This window comes from Chroicocephalus ridibundus, chromosome 18 (genome assembly GCF_963924245.1).
Source record: "Chroicocephalus ridibundus chromosome 18, bChrRid1.1, whole genome shotgun sequence".
Taxonomy (NCBI): Eukaryota; Metazoa; Chordata; class Aves; order Charadriiformes; family Laridae; genus Chroicocephalus; species Chroicocephalus ridibundus.
The window spans coordinates 4,567,066-4,585,617 of NC_086301.1; the positions used below are offsets into that span (position 1 = coordinate 4,567,066).

The 18,552-nt window shown below is 48.3% G+C and overlaps 2 protein-coding genes and 1 long non-coding RNA gene across 11 annotated transcripts in view; 1 reads left to right on the top strand and 2 right to left on the bottom strand.

Annotated features, from left to right (window-relative positions):
- The window catches only part of GRAMD1B (GRAM domain containing 1B), a 134,054-nt gene extending 129,440 nt beyond the window's left edge, over nt 1–4,614 (top strand). For all 9 annotated transcript variants that reach the window (XM_063355376.1, XM_063355378.1, XM_063355371.1 and 6 more), the window contains 2 exons: nt 1,536–1,653; nt 2,393–4,614. In XM_063355376.1, the coding sequence (XP_063211446.1) occupies nt 1,536–1,653; nt 2,393–2,482 (208 nt within the window). In that variant the 3' untranslated portion in view covers nt 2,483–4,614. The remainder of the gene's footprint in view (nt 1–1,535; nt 1,654–2,392) is intronic.
- LOC134524995 (uncharacterized) lies at nt 30–6,106 on the bottom strand. Its single transcript, XR_010073657.1, has 9 exons — nt 5,929–6,106; nt 5,069–5,212; nt 4,073–4,233; nt 2,941–3,121; nt 2,302–2,478; nt 1,737–1,896; nt 1,147–1,296; nt 679–1,039; nt 30–223 (listed from the first exon to the last, which is right to left on the bottom strand). It is a non-coding gene; the product is annotated as an uncharacterized LOC134524995 (long non-coding RNA).
- A 2,990-nt stretch (nt 6,107–9,096) lies between these two features.
- Nucleotides 9,097–17,626, bottom strand: SCN3B (sodium voltage-gated channel beta subunit 3). Its single transcript, XM_063355382.1, has 6 exons — nt 17,436–17,626; nt 15,737–15,900; nt 13,922–14,147; nt 12,729–12,867; nt 12,025–12,121; nt 9,097–11,520 (listed from the first exon to the last, which is right to left on the bottom strand). Exons 1-5 carry the CDS (start codon nt 17,488–17,490, stop codon nt 12,058–12,060), a joined length of 648 nt encoding a protein of 215 aa, XP_063211452.1. The 5' UTR covers nt 17,491–17,626; the 3' UTR covers nt 9,097–11,520; nt 12,025–12,057.
- Nucleotides 17,627–18,552: the final 926 nt, after the last annotated feature.

Below are 18,552 nucleotides of genomic sequence, written 5' to 3' on the forward strand. Positions count from 1 at the left end.
GCGTTGGCAGTTAGCATGGCAGTTGGCGACGGCAGGAAGGCGCGGCAAGCAGCACCCCACTCTGCCTGTTTGCTAAGGTAAGAGGGGAACGAGTTAGACTATTAGATTACATTGCCAGGGAGAGAGGAGGAACTTACCCAAGAAGCAAGTTGTAGCTGCAGATGAGCTCTCTTACTAACACAAGGAATTCCATAAAGGAGGCTTGAAAAATCTCTACTGGAGCCTGGAAAGGAGAGATTCAGCTTTGATAGAAACCAGCAAAGTCCAAAGAGGTAAGCAGAAAAGTAAGAAAGACTTCTAGCTTTGTTAGAAAGCAACAGAGCTCAAAAAGGTAAGCAGAAAACAAAAAGAAGTAGGAGAGACTTTTAGCTTTGTTAGTAAACCAGCGGAGCCCGAAGAGGTAAGCAGACAACAAAGTAGGAAGGACTTCTAGCTTTGTTAGAAAGCAGCAGAGCCCAAAGAGGTAAGCAGAAGACAAAGTAGGGAAGGCTTTCAGCTGTGTTAGAAAGTAACAAAGCCCAAGAAGTAATCAAGAAAGACTTTTTAGCTATGATAGAAATAAGCAGAGCCCAAAAAGGTAAGCAGAAAACAAAGTAGGAAAGACTTCTAGCTTTGTTAGAAAGCAGCGTGACTTAGCTCTATCTTAACTGGGGGGCATGCAAAAGTAAAGAGCCATACCTCTCAGGAGAAACAGGCAGAGTGGGGTGCCGCTTGCCGTGCCTTCCTGCCGCCGCTAACTGCCAACGCTCCTCGTCGCTACGCTCCTTGCGTCGCTCTCCTCGTCTGAGATTTATCCTGGCCTTGGCTGGCTAGGTTCCACCTCCTCACCAGGCTCACCACTGGCAGCTGCCCGAGGCCCTGAGTGGCAGCTCTGGGCAGCCAGTCCTGCTCGTCCTCCCAGCAGTGCCTTGAGGGCTTGCATCTGCTCTGATTCTGCTCCACTCAGCAGCCTCCAGCCTTGTTCTTCAGGATTAATTAGGCCTGAAGGGAGGGTCTTGATATCTACACTTACCTGCCATTTAAAAGAACGCCTGTGCTGCTGTTGCTCATAATAAAGAAAAAAAAGCCTTGTATTAAATAAAGACTGACACAGCATGTCTAGAAAAAACAAAACACACAAACTGTACAGGGCTACTCGTCCCACACCATTACACTGCAGTGCATTACTCCCCGTCAGTGGCCTCGGTGCCATCTGTCGGTAGACTCATCTCCCAGGCAATGAGAGCACGCCGCCTGCTGTCCTGACTGTCCCCTCTGGCAAACAGGCCTTCGGTTCCACCAACGCTACAACAGCTTCTGCAAAAGGCACATATTTGCTATTAATTAATTAATTAATTACCATGGGTAAGACAGAGTAACATTGGTATCCAATTTAGGAAAATACTAAGCACATTTAAATGCATTTTTTCACAGGAAAACCTGCCCCTTTAGGATGAAAAGATTAGACAGAAACTCAGAAACTGATCCAATCTACACGCTCCCCCCCTTGACTTCAGTTTCCCTAGATTCACTCTCGCTCATATTCTGCCTGACAGGTTACCCCAGTCTCAGACAGAATGGGCCCAGTTACTAGAATCTCAGCAGAAGTATCATGACTCAGAGCTACAAAAATGGCGTGAGATCATCAAATCCTCAGTGATGCTTCTAGACCAGGTGAGACCGTGCGGCCAGTTAGCACCGTGACTAGAGGGTCACTGTGTCCTCCCAGCCACCCGCTCACAATCCTTCAGCCTTACCTGGTTCCACTGTAGTCCATCAGGTGTGTCCCCTCCGCTACCATCTCCCATTAGATCCATCTTCTGATGTAGTGGGGGGCAGCAGGTCCCAAGGGCTCTTTGCAGGACACCGCAGCTTCTCTGTCACCTCCCAAGGTCCATGCACGTCAAGGAGAGAGTTCTACAGGGCCAAAACTCTTATATTAGCACATTTTATAACTAGTGTCTGGTATCCCAGTTTGGAAAGCAAGCTTTTTTTACCTCAACCCTGGATTTGTACATAGCTTGCCTGGATGAAAGCGGTGCGCTGTGCATGGGCCCTTAATAACACAAAGCCAGGGATTTTGGTATCTGCTGCCTAACGAGCCGGTTGTACACCCGGCTGCTTACAACAGAGTTCATAAATAAAAGCCGCTGTCTCCTATGGAGAGAGCTGCTCGCGCCTTACCTCGTTCTGCCTACCCCTTCTCTGTTGTATCTTGGAGAACAGTCTCTCGCAGGCTCCTGTCTTCTCGGTCCCCATTTGTACATCCCAGCCCTGACATGCTGTTCCCAAAACCCAGACAATTATGGTATCGATACTTACGTGGAAGGAGGAGGCACTGATGGGGAAGGAAATGTCGACGCGCTCTTGCTGCTAGGGTGGCATCACAGTGGAGAAATTTCTTGTCTTGCAGATGAAGGATTCACTAATAAATCTTCAGAATGGCATCGGGTCCCGGGACTTCGGGTCAGATCCAGAGGAGAAACGGAAACGTTTCCACTAACAGGCAGGAATGCAGGAGGCCAGAGGACGGTGTGCAATATGTGTAAATAGGATATATAAATATATATATAAAAAATATATATATATACAGAATATAAATATATATTATATACAGATTTTAAGAGAAAAAAAATAAGCCTACGTATTGAGAGGAAGGACTGACCTCCAACACTGGCTGAAATGGAGCGTCTCGGTGGTAGTGTGTGGGGGGGGGTGTGTGGGAGGGCTGTGCTCTCCCGGCACTGAGGTGCACTTAGGGGCGTGCCTGAGTGCGCTCCCCTGGGCCCGTGCGCCACTCCTCTGTAATATTCCTGGCTGTTTGTCTGTCTGTCTGTTTTGTTTTTGTTGTTTCAAAGGGAAGCATCAGAGTGAGTGTCCCCCATCCCTTCCTGCGCATGAAGGTCCCTGATTGACTGTATTTATTTAAACATACAAAGGGGACACTGTCAACTTTCTTACCTTGCTGGCTTCAGGGCATAGAGGTTTTGGCAGTAGTTGTCAATCCCTTACAAAACTACTCTGCATTTGGAGGGGAGGCCTCGGGAAGCATTGCTGTAGGTCTGTAGAGAGCAGATCTCACCGGCAGTCACCTTCTATACTTCTTGGAGCAGAAATACAATTTGCCGTCACGCCAGCCAGCCTGGTTCAGAGAGCAAGGCACAGAATGTAAATGAGCTGAAATGCTTTCTCCAAACACTAGATTGCTGCCTCCTGTTATTGATACTGCACTAACAGCCAAGGAGATGATGGGGAGGGGAGTATCTGCCTACAAGGTGCTTGGATGGAGGAGAGCCACACCACAGAAATTACACTTCCATTCCTTTTGACAGTGTCCCCTTTACATTTTCTGTAGTACTCTGCTTTCTATGTGCTTGGGCCCCTGCCATTAAGCCATCCTTGTGCTGAAGATCTACATTGGTGCTGAAAGGGCTACTGCCTGTGCGACTTCCCACGACGGGGGGGGTACCCCCACTTAAAAAGAAAACCAAAATTAGTATTTATTTGCAACCGCTCCCGCTACCCTGCTCAGCAAATTTCCTCCTGGTCCGCGAGACCATTTTGCTTGTACCACCTAGCCCTTACCTTGTCTTACAAACTCTGCAGGAAAACATCAGGGAGAAAAAGAACAACTTCTTTTGCTTCCCTGGGATATTTACATGACTACATCTATATAGCAACAACCATCACTGTGGATATTTACTTGACTGCATCTATAGAGCAGCAAGGCCTCCCAAGGTGCAGGAGAGGTTAGGAAGGGTCACGGGGACCAACAAAGACAAGACAAAAGGGACCATCAGTGGGTGGCAGCATAGATCTGGAGAGGGGTGTCCACTGTGTGAGGCGTCTGACTGGTCTCTCTCATAAGCTGGACAACGAAGCATTTGCTCTTTAAGCAAGTCAGGTGGCAGAGCTGCGTTCAAAAGCCAATATGAATTTTTACTTGTTCTAGGGGATTATTCCAGACTCCCATTAGCAGCCAAATGAGGAAGAGGGGCAGCGAGGCTGCGCTGTGAGTGTACCAAACGCCACTGTGACTGGTTGGGATGCAGGGTGCTTGTTTGAATGTTTAATAAATGCTGTCTCATCTTACCTAGCCAGGCAGATTAGGTGACATGTGAGGCCCTCAATCTCCACCTTGTTCAACGCCAGGATTTTTCCATCTTCTGAATAGCGGTAGGGAGTCAGCTGCATATTCCCCTTGTGCAAGCGGTGCAGTTCTAGCTCGTCCATTGTCTGTGGCTCCAACAGGCGCTGAAAGAGACACAAAGATGACTAACTGGTTTCCATATCTCTGTACCAGCAACTCTCATCCGCACAGCTGGGTGACAAAGTGGGGTCTAAGGAAAACCTTCACAAGCTCCGCCTCGTGCATTCCCATTAGGGAAAGGTAATGTATGTGCAAGTAATGCGCTAATTTCTCCCAACCTGCCTGCAATTTTTGTGACCAAGTGCTAAACACAACGTGTCCTGCAGAAGACGACTCACATTTGAAGGAGTGTGGATAAAGATGGGCTATCAAAAAGACATTTTGAGTGTGAAAGCAAGGTACAATTGGGAAAAACATGCCTCGGCAACTACAGAATAATGTGTATTTATGACTATATATTTAATTTAATGCTGCTGACTACTGTACTGCTCCCTGACTTTTTTCCAGGGAGGCTGCTGAAATGGCTACTGTACAATGAAAATGAGGTGCTAGTGCCTGGGAGGGCCACTCTGTGGCTTATGTCGTGACAAGAGGGCCCCAACTCCCTGACCTGCCACACTGGCCAAGAGACCTATTTCTTCATTAGACGCTCCCACAGTTACTAAGCAGAGAAAAATCCCCTGCTGCCCATCTTCCCCTTTTCTAGAATTTAAGCCAAGCACCAAGAAAGAAGACAGAGAGGAAGCCCTGTGCTTTCCCCCCCTGCCCATGCCACAACAGAAAAAGGCCACGTCTTGAAAGAGAAACCTGGAACGTGGGGTCTCTGCCACCTGTCTGGGTGGGTTTTGTACAGACGGACGTAACCCATCGAGAGGCAGAGAAACCCACCTGCCTGAGAGGGCTGAAAATAAATGCTAGTGATCAGAGTTGCTTTCTTACCAGTTTCACATTCTCTTGCTAGGTATCGAGGCAAGAAATCCATTTGCTCATCCGTGCATCCTTCTCCCTCTGCAGCGTTCTTCCAGATTGCCATCATGTTCGGTTCTGGATGTTCCCACTGATGCGGCTTCCTCAGGCTTGGCCCTAGAGACAGAATTGCACAAGCTCTGTTAAATTAATGTGAGGCCACACAGAGACAGCTATAACAATCTCAAGCACTAACATTTATTCTGCTCACCCACTGCTTTAACCCAGGTTTAACACACATCCTGACACACAGCTACATGAAATCCTTCAATGAAGAGCGTAAGGGGGGTGGTCGCCAAACAGAACCTCGTACGTGCAGCGCCCCTCAGACCGAGGAAAGATTCCCTCTGAGTCCTTAGGTTTCTTCTTCTCCGATTCCTAGTTATTTACTTTCTTTTCGCCACTTGGCAGCAAGTCTGGCTTGGAGTTGGATAGGATTTACCATTTTCTATTGCCTCTTAATTTATCACGGTAGTAATAAAAGAGAAAAAAACAAGGTCTTAAGGCAAAACCCACAACGGCACTAAAGGTGAGGGCTTAAACAAAGCCTCAGCGTGTTTTCGCCTTCCTCTAGAGAGCTATGATAGGAATCACCTCCTACTACAGCTGAGTCCCAGTCAACAAATTCTGTTTGCAGCCACAGACAGTTTTGGCCCTGCCAGTTTATGATTACCTTCCTGGAGAAGTCAGTAACACTTTCCAGGAGCAAGGCTGAGCAGCCCCAGTAACGTTACGGGGGGTGGTGCTTCCGCCTTCCCCGAGCAGGCCCAGCCAAGTAGTAGCTTGGCTTCCACTGTCGGGGTTTCGCTTCGTTACTCGCTTGCCTTGCTTACCTGTGCCAGAAATCCCACGCCAAGGGTAGGGTTTTTTTTATAGCACCTCACAGACGCATTTCCCGGCCAAGTCCTCTCTCTGCCCCTTCTGCCGCTGCTAATCTGCCAGGTGAGTGCAGCTGGGTTTTGATTTGCAGAATCTGAACAACTACAAAAGAGAGATTTTTAAAAAAGCATTTCTCCAGCCAAACGTGTAAACTAATGCCAACAGCTGTAGCCTAATTCTTGCCAAGTAAGATGCTACTATTGGGAGAAGGGAGAAGGGACAGGTGGTTCTGATTTGCTTGTCTGTGTATCTGACCTGTTCATATGGGAGAAGAACATAGTCACTAATCCTACCTTGATACAGTCTCACTTCCCATAAATACACGCCTGATAAATACATGCCTTCTAATGCTTACCTTGAAAGAGGTGCTTGGGTTATACATCTGGGACAAGCTCAAAGCGAATTTGAGACCTGGATAACTGCTACGCAATCATGCATTCATAAAATAGATACCAAATGTATCTAGTGCAGCACCTGTGCGTAAAGTCTACGAAGGACCAAAAGACAGAGGTTACTCAGGCGATAGGCTGCAGAAGCACGTGCCCAAGACAGGGGCATTGCTGGCTCTGCACATTCCGCCTCAAAGAGAGAAAGCTACCTGCAACGGTAAGAGCAGGTGTTAGCTATGAAATAACTGGATAACCATGCTTTTTGGGTGCTTAAAAATTAACTGATAATCAAGGCACGCTTCAGAAAACTTCAATAGTAATTGATATTAACTGATACTAACTTCTGCATAAATCCTTTCTAGCTCCCTTAATTCTGTTGGGAGAGGATAAAGAGAGTCACACAACCTTGATCTCACCTAACATATCCGTGATGTTGCTGCCACAGAGTACGCATTTACACACAGCTCAGACTGCCCGTCTGGGGCAGCACTCCGCCCTTTGACCACCTGACCCCCCCGGCTGCTTTACCTGTAATAAAGGAAAACCTAAGAGATATGCAGCATTCCTTTATTATAAATGTGACACTGTATTGAAAGAGGCAAGGTTTCAAAGCACAATGCTTTGCTGGATTTAAAGCCCTGGCAGAAAACCACCCCTGAAATGCTGCTGCCTGCATTGCCGTACCCCCTCTCGGAAGGCCTGGCGTGCTTGATCTGTGTTCTTACCGGACAGACCCCTTTAGTTGCAGAAACTCACCTAAGTGTAGATGGGGACAGACTTTTTAGCCCACTTGTCTCCTCACCACTAAATCATGTAGCCTACACACATGCTTTCTTCCTACCTTAATACAAGCAGAGAGAACTTCTCCACAGAACGTCCTTGCAGCTTTTCCTTGATGGGTACTGAACTAGCCTTTTCAACCAGGTAGCGCTCTATCAGTCAGTGTCTGCTTTTCACAACCAGGACAGAAGCTATCTGCTTCCTAATTCAGAGGTGGGACAGTATGCGGAAAAGCACAGTCAGTAATAAACACTTTAAAGCAACAGTGCCTGGCTTGGGGGAAGCAATTCTGTCACGTTTGTCAAGGCAGCTGCTGCACGGCTCTTGGCAGACCTGGGCTTTCAGCGCTGAGCTCCAAAGAGATCCTCCCGACGGGATCTCAGCCAGGCTTGCTGCCATTGCTGTGTTTCATGTGGACTCTGGTTTAGTCTTTTCTCAGTCTCAGACACTCTCAGCTCTAGTTAAAATACCCGGCAGGGGCTTGCTTAATACTCGAAACAGAGACTCTTAAACCAAAGCACCTGAGGTAAGTGGCTCACAGAACATGTGTGTCAGTGGAGTTTCCAAAACACAACTGTGCTGACTTTCTAGCCCATTCCCCCGCCTGGCATGCTCTGATCTCTCTGTGCTTTGCCGGCTCTACAGCACGAGTCTCTCTGTGCCATAATACCTTTCTTTTTCTAGATGTGCACACAGGCCAAATAAGCTATCTTGATCGACTGACGATTGAGATTATTTCCCCATCTAGCCAGACAGCATGGGCTTCTCTCTTAGCATGGATGCGTGGCGTGCCATGCCCTCCTCTCCCACAGACCTTCTGCAGTGCTTGCTATGGCTTCTCCCTCTCCCCTCACACTTCTGCTGCTGGACAATCATTCCCCATGTCATAGACAGCCTGACCTGGTGCTGTCCCTGCTTGCCTTTCCTTGCCGCAGTCTGTATGCTCTTTAAGTGAATGTGTTTTATTTTTTTTTTAGTAGGGAAAAGGACTTCCTTCTGCTGAAGGAATTATATTTGCACATGGCTCAGGGAGGTACCTCCTCTGGCCGCTTCTGTTACCTCACTCATTTAGGCCAATTTTCATTGCTAACGTTAAATGGCCACTTTCCCCAACCTGAACTCCGAGAATAGTTAGGAAATAAAACCAATGTGCAGCTCAGGTTCCAGAGCCATTTGGTCGTCTCAGTTTCGGCCCAATCTGCCCCAGCGGCATTAGAATTTGGGAGAGCGACTGTTACGAAATGGTGACTTTATCTAGCAAAGAAGTGGAGCCTGTGCCACACGCGCATCGTTCCCCATCTTCCCAAGTCCCCCTCCCTTGTAATAGCACTTAACAGACATGGAAGCACTAACCTGGCTCATGGCCCGACGAGGTCGGGGGGAGGGAGGAGCAGCAGAACCATTGTTGCAGCGTTACAACTGCCCAGGACTGGCATCGCGTGGCTGTGGCACCTCTGGGACGTTCCCATTCTCGTGGCAGATCATCTCCCGCCACATGCTCCAGGGCTGGATAAAGCTGCTAAAAACCTGGAGCGTGTCCTCCCCACCCGAGGCCCTGGATCCTGCAACCCCAATTGCTGCGTGTAACTGCAAATTACCGAGGGTCGCCTCGCGCCAGCAAGGAATGGGAGTGGGTCGTACAATCACCCGTAGGCGTGCCTCCCCTCTGGATGTCACCACCAGAGCGCGGGCAGCGGGGGGCTGTTGGCCAAGGCTGATGCGCCTGTAGTGCTCATGTGAACTCCAGGGTGGGGTGGGGGAGGAACCCTGGTTTTCTTTTAGGAGTTGTCTAACTGTCATAAACTTTGCGCTGTGCGCAAAATGCGATAAAATGATAATGAAACTTACCTGCTAGAACCTAGGAATTGTAAAGGCTATGCAGCCAAAACTTAATGTAAAGTAGCTAGTACAATGGAAGTACGGTATAAATTAAAAAAAATCTATCAAACAGCGTGACTCGTGAATGCTTTGTTCTTTTTATTACCCTGCCTGTTCTAAAGTCTCCTGTCATTTCCAAATACAGAGAGAGCCTTTTGAGACCAACCAGAACCGTCTCTTCCAGGACACAGCCTGCTTTAACACCACCCTTGAAAAATCCTCCCCTCTTCCCCCCTGCTTTTTTTTTTTTTGTGTATGAGAATCTTGAGCAAAATTTAGACACTGTTTTCTCCTGCCTAGAACAACACAGGGCAATAGTCATATCTGTCTGCAGGATCTGGAAAAGTGAAAGGTATGTCCAAAAAAAAGCATCTTGGTTGGGAAGATGCATGTAAGATACCAAAAGGTGCAGGACTAGAGCACGGCCCTTCTTTACCACCTGAGGTAGCTCTCAAGAAGTTCTCAGTTTACTCCTTTTTTGACTTAACATTATGACACCAGAGGGTTATCAATGCCCCATGGGAACTCAGGAGCAGAGCTGAAGTGGGAGAGGTTACACACCCTTACCTAAAAATCATGGTAGGCACGAATGCCGCGGCCCGTGATGGCAACTCTGGAGTTACAGTCTGGTCCCTCCTCTGTTGCTGTGGGTTTAGAGTTAGGATTATGCCCCAAATTGCCCTGAGGCCAGGCAGATTGGCTTAGGGAAAATGAAGATGTACAGCTGGAACAGAAGAGGAGCTGGTTTTTCCCCTTTTGGATGTTGGGTTTTAAGGAACCGGTGCCCAGACTACAAGTGTGCTTCATCTGGAAAATGTACTCAGGTTGCCAGGCTCGGCTCTGGACTTGAGAGCAATCCCACTGTGAAGGCTGCATTGTAGTAGTTTACTAAAGTTGACACCCACTCTAAAAAATGAATTTTGAACAACTGCCAGTTAGAAATCTGGCCTGGATCTGACTTACAAATGGGAGTAATTTCTGTGATTGTAGCAACACATAAAAAGCAGCAGAACAAAGCAGAGGGAGTTCCACAGGTGGGAAGGAAGCATGCCTTGATTCACAAGCACTCTAACTATTCAGAAGCAGTCGGTGTAGCAAAATTTGTCAACTCTTGCAAGCAGTATAGGCTCCATTGCAGCAGGGATGTAACAACATCTGCTATAAGAAAAAAACGAACTTTCCCCCATTTTGTCTTAAGGTACAATTCCACCCCAGCCAATGTTTCTGCCTTTTTTTTGCCTCGATAATCCCAGTTGAGCTCAACTGATCTACATTTGAGGACACACAACAAATTTGACTCTGCGTAATCCACTACGATTGAAAAGGTAAGTTGGCCTAGGAAACATTGAATTTACAGTGTGATTCTTGTGCAGCAGTGGATCATTTATGATGAATGCTCACTATGCAAACCAGTGATTCACTAGCAAAAGAAAGAATTACGATTAACTAGGAAAAAATAAGTGTTTTCTGTCTATTCCCCTAGGTGGTGCTACACTACAGTATGAGAAGACTGATAGCGCAGTTACAAAAAGTCCTACCATTTTACAAAGCTGTCCATCCTTTTCCTGTGAGGGCTGTACATCCTGTTTACTCGCCTGGCTTGCATCAGGCTGTTCTTTTTTCGGGGGTTTCCCCAGAAACAGGTGAACTGCATACCTTGGCCTACCGCCTTGCCTGTTGTTGCAGAACGCAGCTCCGCAGGTTATTCCTATCACTGTCTCTGCGTGCTTGAGGAGTAAACCTGCTACACAAGGCAAATGGACGGAACTAAGAATTCTGACACTTGCTAGATGAAAGGGGGGATACAGGGGATTCTTATACTTACATCATACTGCCTCCCGTACTGCCTCCCAAAGGAGGGTTACTTCAGGATCTATGATGTCGGTTCCCTCCTTCAGCAGCAAGTGTGAACATGGCACAGGGACTCATCCCTCCTACTACACATTTTCAACAATTCTAACACATTACAGTCCTCACCCTACTCTGCCTGTGCACGGGCAGCCCAAAGTCCAGAGCAACAACTAGTTAATTAAAGTCTTCCTGTTTTAACACCAATAAGACTGCTTGGGCTGTAACTTAGGTAAAACATCACCCTAAGATGAGCTCATTCCCAGTCCTGCAGGTCAGAGTAACATGACATACATACCCTTTACCTCTGCAATGGAGAACTAACATATTTAGCAAATAAAGGTGGTGGTGACAGCAGCTAAGAAATGACACTTAACATTTACAAAGCCATTAACGTGATGATGGGACTGAAACTTGGGAAGGAGCCGTGCTGCCCACACCCCTGTGCCCTTTGCTCAGCATGCTTCAAAAGAAGAGTCCTTTAGCAAATGGGCTGGCAGCTCACAATGGAGTCATGAGGCCAGAGTCAAGGCTGTACAGAGTCCAAGGCAAATGGAAGAGAATTTACACTTCCCCGTATTTCCTCCCGACGGTGCAGAGCTCCCCCTCAAACCTGGCCGGCATGATGCAGTCCTTCCATCTTCAGAGCCCCTGCAAGGGAGAGAATTCCTCTTGGAGCGCCAGTCATTCGACCTTACTGAAGTGAGGATCGTGATACAGTTAGCATGGTAACTGACAGGATGTGAACAAGGCTTTAAAAGATCTAGATTTTGGTCTTTTGCACACAAAGTCCTTCCTAACAGACGCTTCCTTTGGAGATAGTGCCCTTATATTCATCCTAAGCACAGCTCCCCATCTGCAGGGGACAGTGACTACTCCCAACTCCACAGGAATGGGCAAAGGAAGAATAATTACACCATGGCCTGAAAGTGAACGTGTGTGTTGGTTAGGGATTTAAAGTAGTATTAGTACACCCACCATCTAAAGATACCTATATTGCTTCTAAGGTCACTGGGGAAGCTCCAGAGAAGGAGCACAGTCAGACCCCAGGAGCCTCCTGTCCGCCTGTTGTCCAGCCCCACGCTCCCCTAACCCACAGCGTGGCTGAAGGGCTGACAGACAGAGGCAGTGATTGCCTGTTTCCTCAACACCTACCTTGGTGCCGTTTGTTCTGCTGACTCCTTTCTGCTATTCCTCCACAGGCACGGCACAGTTTTCCTTGTTTTCTGATGGAATCGCAAGATAGTCTGTCCTGTAGTCGGAGGGAAGGAGGAAAGCATAACCTCAAAGTGCTAAAAACAGTCTGGGTCCATTCACCCTTACAGAGATACTGAATGCCTGTAGCTATCTCTAAGGTAACAAATGTCACCTGTAGAAGATACTTACAGTAGGAAACTCTCCTTGGCATAGTCAGGAGCAGACACCGAGTCTGCCCTACTGTAAATCCTCCACAAACAACCTTCCTAGCGTGTACCAAGAGTGCCCTTATCCAAGCCAAGTGTGTACAAAGATGGGAATGGGCCAGTATAAAAATGGGAACGTCTCTGCTGTGTCAACTGCATCTGTGAGCCAGATCTCTGAAAGCAGGCCTTCCAGGAGAGCGTCTCTGTGCAGTTCAAACCAGGCCATTTTGGAACACTGCGCACTGTGGCCAGCCTCCCTACCTGGTGCATTGTCCCTCATTGTACAAGTTCACTGCCTCTTCTGGTACTCCTAAACATTGCAAAGATTCCAGATATAGCAAACACCAGCTAGAAATGTGCAATACCAAAGTCCAGTCTTCTTGCAGTCTGATCTGGACCGAGGCATCTGAAGAACACTGGCAGAACAGCTCCCATCTGGAGAGATTTCACACTTACGCGTTTTCCTGGGCAGCCTCCTCTGCCTTAGAGACTTTCCTGTAGCAATAGACCATTTCTATCAGTAGCCACAAGGTGAGGAAGACCAGCAGAATATACATCATAATTTCAGAGATGACCGAGGTGAAGTCTTCTCCAGCTGTTAAGAAAATGCAATAACCTCTAATCATTTACATGCAGCTATCGCAGCACAACAGCTCCACTGACAATTTCCACCCTGTGTCATCCTTCCTAACCCACCTTGCCTGAGACACCCAGATGCCACTACACTGTGAGGGGGCAAGAGAGAAGGATGAGGTGAGGCTGCCAAAAGGATATGCCAGTAACGATCCCACTGGGCGTTTCCAGCGGAATCAAACATGCACAGGCTTGCGTGTGTCTCGTATTCTCTGCCACCCACACATCCACACGGATTGCTCACCGTTAGCCTATCTCATCCTCACACTCTGTTTCCTTTGTGCATCCTACTCGCTTGGTGTTACTTGACTGTATTGTGCCGCCAGTGATTTGAAAGAGATCAAAACACAGCGATGCTTGTGGGGAAGAAGGGAAGGGAAGACACAGCAGAACAAGATGAGAGCTAAAAGCTCTTGGCTCTCTCTGAAGGTTAACAACAGAGTTCCCAGTGATTTCTAACAAGCCAGGATTTCAGCACTGAACTGTGCAAAACCAAGAGGAACACAAAGACTCAGGCGCACTGCAAAGGGAAGGAGGGATTGGGAGAAGGTGGAAGCAACAGACTGATATCAAAATGGAGAACGAGTCTTTCCAGGAGGGAGGGGGTGGAAGCAAGGAAGCTGACGTTGTGGTACCCTGGCAAAGGCTGTGCTGCAGCATCCCAGAGCTTCCAGGGGAGATGCCAGGGTTCTGAGCGGAGAAACGGGAAACCTCTGCCTGCTTCCTGTGCCTGCCCAGCTGTGCCCAGCTGTTGCCCCAGCCTGCCAAGCTGCTTATACCTTCCCACATTCACAAACAACCACCCTGAGCCTAAACAGAGGCTGCAGCTGGCAAACAAAACACAGGTCTTTCCTCCTGAACCCTGTGCAGTGTTTGTTGCTGGCAAAGACAAAACACAATTAATGATCTGGCAGCTCAGCCTCCCCTCTCCTGCAATGCAATGAAAAACTCTACCCCTGGATGACAACACCCACAGCGAGTTAAGGCACAACACGCTTTCTGCCAATCCTTCATACCCTCCTCCACCACAGTCAGGTGGATCGATCTGGAGCTTGTGAAGAGAGGTCGGTGAATCTCGAACTCAAACTCCCGGGTGATGTTACAGGTGTAGACACCCGAATCGTTCAGGGTCACATTTAACACAGTGATGGATACATCCTGCATGTCTTTACTCCCATTCCACTGCAATCGACCACTGAAGCGGCTTGGAACTTCATGGTTCGTTTTATCGTGCTTGTAGATCTGTGAGGAAATGTGAAGGGACGTTCTGATTAATTGCTGACTCGTGCCTCGGGCAAGACCACAGCCCATCCATGGAACAACATCATTCTCTAGCTACACACATGTATGTTCTAGGCTATGGCTTCCTTAGTAACAGCAGCTATTGACATTCTATCATCCTTTATCTCAAAATCTCGAGACTACTTTACAAAAGACAGAAAACTGAATTATCTCCATCACAGACTTAGAGAAACTAAGGCACAGAACAACAGACACACGTGTGGACAACGACACAAAAGACCAGCAATGGAACTAAAATCTAGGACCCTGCACAGTCTCCGTGCTTAGCCTGTCGGTCACTGATGTAAGATCATCTTAAAAAGGAACCACAGAATAAATACAGCAAAGACAAAAAGTCATTTTTGGAAAGCCCTAGGGTATTCATCTGAAATGGAAGTGTTGCAGGATAAATATGACAGTGTGAAAACCGTGTATCAGAAGAACAGAGCTTGGGTGGTTTTCACAGGCCTAATCTCTTGCAAGTTTCTGGCTGACCACAGTCCCCATCGTTAAACTGCCCGCCCCAGTTCACTTTCATTAGCATTCTTTGGGTTGCCACTGGCAAATGTCACCGAGAGTGAATTCCCATCTCATTCCTTAGCATGGCCCCTTAGTTCTCTAGACAGTAGGAGAGTATTTGTCATCTTGCCTGGCCTGCTCAATCGTGATCAAATGCAACCACTGATGTAACGCTTCCTACTCAGATACAATAGCTAGAAAGAAACATTTGCACTGAACCTTAATATTATTCTCCGTTTTACCATTCCTTCTTGAATTCCAGTTGCCCCTCGTCTGTACGATGCCCATTTTGACTCACTCTGAAAATGAATTTTACCTTTTCCTGACAGGCATCACAGAACAGCTCACAGAGCTCACACAGTCAGGATATCCTTGCTTTCTCTGAGGCAAAAAGAAGTAAATCCTGTCCTGCAGATTTACCAGAGCCCAATTTAACCTTCAAAGAATAGTTTTGGGATTCAAAAGTGTCCTAAGAAGGGAGACTTGGCCAGGTGTCACTCCATACTTCTGTCTCCCTTCTTGATTTCCTTATATACTAGACTTCAAATATTCAAGGAATAGAAATGGAAATTCACATTCATGTATGCACGACCCCAAATCTTCGAACTCAACAACAGATTCTAGCTTTTCCTGCCATGAATTCATGCTGTGCCCAAGTGTGGACATCAGCTAAGTGACGAAAAGGTGCTTTAATTATTGCCCAAAATTGGTGCTGTGGTAACTCCGGGTGAAAATGCTGCAGAAATTGGGAAGGTCTGCAGCTTGGAGCTGAACCCCAAGCTCCTCTCTCCTCCAGGATGTGAAAGCAGTCTGCTGGGCATTTCTGTACACTTTGAGTAAGCATGTAGCAGAAAGCCTTTGTTCGTATTTGGGTCTCTCTCCTTCCTTATATAGTCTACTTTGGGGATCCTGCTGCAGGGCAAACTTACACTCTCATAAATACCTTTTGGCTTCTCCCACACGAGTTCGCTGGACTGTGTTTCACAGTAAAGACCTACAAAAACAAGGGCTCAGCTACCAAGCATACATACAGGTTCATCTTTTCCACCCTCTGGCCTGTAGAACCATTCCACCTCCGTGCTGGCTGTGACCTCTTCCCTCTTCATGCAGGAGATGCAGAGTAGCTTCATGTCTTTTCCTTGGACAGCCTCTGTCTCTGATGGAACTTCCACACATACTGCAGAACAAAAACCAGCTAGGGAAAAGGAGCATCAGAGAAGAGGTGTAAGACAGAAATAGAGAGACATCAGTTATCCACATCTCGGCATTTATGATCACATCATCCCCAATGGAAAACTGTTTGATTCATTACTAGCCCCCTCTGACAAGAGATAAGTCTCAAATGTCAAATTTTACCAAGCTTCCTTCTCTGAGATATAAATAATTCATAATTAACAGAGGGCGATCACTTCATGCAGATTCACCTCTCCAGCATCTGCTTTGCCACAACTTTAATTTTTCCCCTAGTAATTAATGCCACTTTAGAGGCACTGTTCATCCTCTCCCATGCATGCTGAGCATGCTCCTGTTACAGTAGCAATTAAGAGTCTGGTACGAGAGAAAGCAGAGGAACAGCTCACTCTTTGTGCTAAGTTAGAAGATCTAGATGCTTTAATCTAGCAATGTGTTCAAAACAAACAGGGAGGATCTGCCACCCTTCCTGTTTCTAGGTTTCATAAGCAGTACTGGGAACCAAGAGGCTTGGACTCAAGTAAATTTGGCAGCAGGAGGAGTTATTGATTTTACATGCGTTCCTGTTCAAAACGCTTCCAATCAGATCTGTGCTAACACTGGCTGCTATAACATACTGCTCTCCCCAACAAGAGAAAAATCATTGTCTGCGAAGCTAAATACTTCATAAGAAAAGGAATGCTTCAGCACCACATCTCAGACTAAATCCTTGCTGACATTTGTCCCCTGGGCTAAACAATACTGCGTTCTGTCTGTCCGAACCTGTCTCCAAAGCCTAGAGTTGAGCTCACTGAAGATGCTGACTTTGCTTGGCTGCTCCCTCCTCCCCAGCCTCTGAGATACCATTAACCCGCTCTCTCATACTGGGACCGATCCTGGAAAGAGCATGATTCCAATTCTCCCATACTACCCGCTCCATGGGTAGCACTAGCTTTCTGGGAGAAATAAGGAAGAAGCTACTGGATCGTGCTTTACTCCGGTTAAATTAGATACGTACACGCAGATATGCACCCACACACAGAGCCGTAGGATATGTGCACATCAAACATAGCTGTATTGGTAAAACTAACCAACCTTTTCTTGATTGCAGAAGAAAAACTGTAATCGCAATAAAATGATTTACTCCAGTTTATATAGACTGCATGGAAAACTAGCGCTAACACGCACTGTTTAATGGTTTGCACGTTCTCCCTGAGGCAACTAAATGTTAAATTACATTGCAAATTTCAAAACAACAGCAAACAGGAAACAGTAAAGAACCTGTATGCGTATTAAAGCACACACTTTGTGCTGTAAAGTCTACTTAGCCGTAATGTATTTTATCTGATCATATTACCTCCAATACATTCATACTAACTCTGCATGAATGTAATTTCCTTCTCCTCCAACAAAAAAACCCACTCTGAAGGCGAGTCTTCATGACAGTGTTAATGGAACCTTGCTAGGAAACCCGGTTCTTTAAACAAGCATCCTGCAAGGGGCAAGCACCAGATTTGGTGGAGAACCCGGCTGAAGACAAGACGGAACAGAAGCACCTACCCCAGACCAACAACACGACCGAAGACGCACAAACCAGCCTTGGCAGTGCAGCCATTGTTCGGCGCCACGAGCGAATCTCAACCTGGGCAGAGGCTCTTTCGGAAGAAAACGCTGCTTCTCGCCTCCCGGCTGCGGACCCTGGCGCAACAGGATGCTTCGGGCTGCGCCTGCTGGCGAGCAGGCAGCGGCGGGTGGGCAGGCTGCGGGGGCGGCAGGGGATCCAGGCTGGGCTGGGCTCCCCCCGGCGCGGCGGCAGCACCACGGACAGGGCCGAGCGCCGGACAGCTCCGCTCGCGCCCGGGCGCGGCCGCCGCCGCCGCCGCCCCGCTCCGCCGGGTGCCGGGGCGCGGAGCAGCAGGTGGCCGCGGGGAGCGGCGCGGCTGCAGCCCGGCCCCGGCGCCGCCCGCACCCCTTTGTTCTCCGTGCGGGCCGGGGGCAGCGCGCAACGCTGCGCGGGGGCGCAGCTCCCTGCGCACCGCGGCCGGAGACGACTGCGCCGAGCCCAGCCTCGCCCGGGCGGGGGGCCCGGCCCGGCGCAGGCATGCGCGGCAGCCTGCCGCCCTCCCTCCTCCTCCTCCCCCGGCCCCACCGCGGCGGCTCGGCATTCCCCGGCGGGCTCCTCGGCACCCCCGGGAGCGCTCGGGCACCCTCCTTCCCGCTGCCGCTCGGCTACAGGGGCCGGAGGGGGGATATCGGCATCGTCTGGCGGCCTCCAACACAAAGGCACGGGGGGAGAGTTGTCCACGTGGGGTCACGGAAAGGCCTCTGCCTCTAATAAGTTTAATACTAACGTCTGCCCAGCTCTGAAGGTCACAGTTGGAAATACTGGGAAATCCTCTCTCCTCATGTTCCAGTCTGATTCCCCGGAGTTTAATGCCAACAGCAGGCTGGGCTTTCTCTTCTTGGACTGGGGCCACCGTGCCCCGAAGGGCTTCTCCAACTTTGAAGGTCACAGTGGACAGAGAGGGAAAAATGAAGTGCTTGTTAAATGCGCTCCCTCTTTTTAAAGCATCTGCTCTGATGTCAGATCAATAAACGGCACAATCTATTGAATTAAACCTGCCCAACCCCATCAGAGAGCAATACGTGAGCAACTCGCAGTGCCAAAACTCAGAGC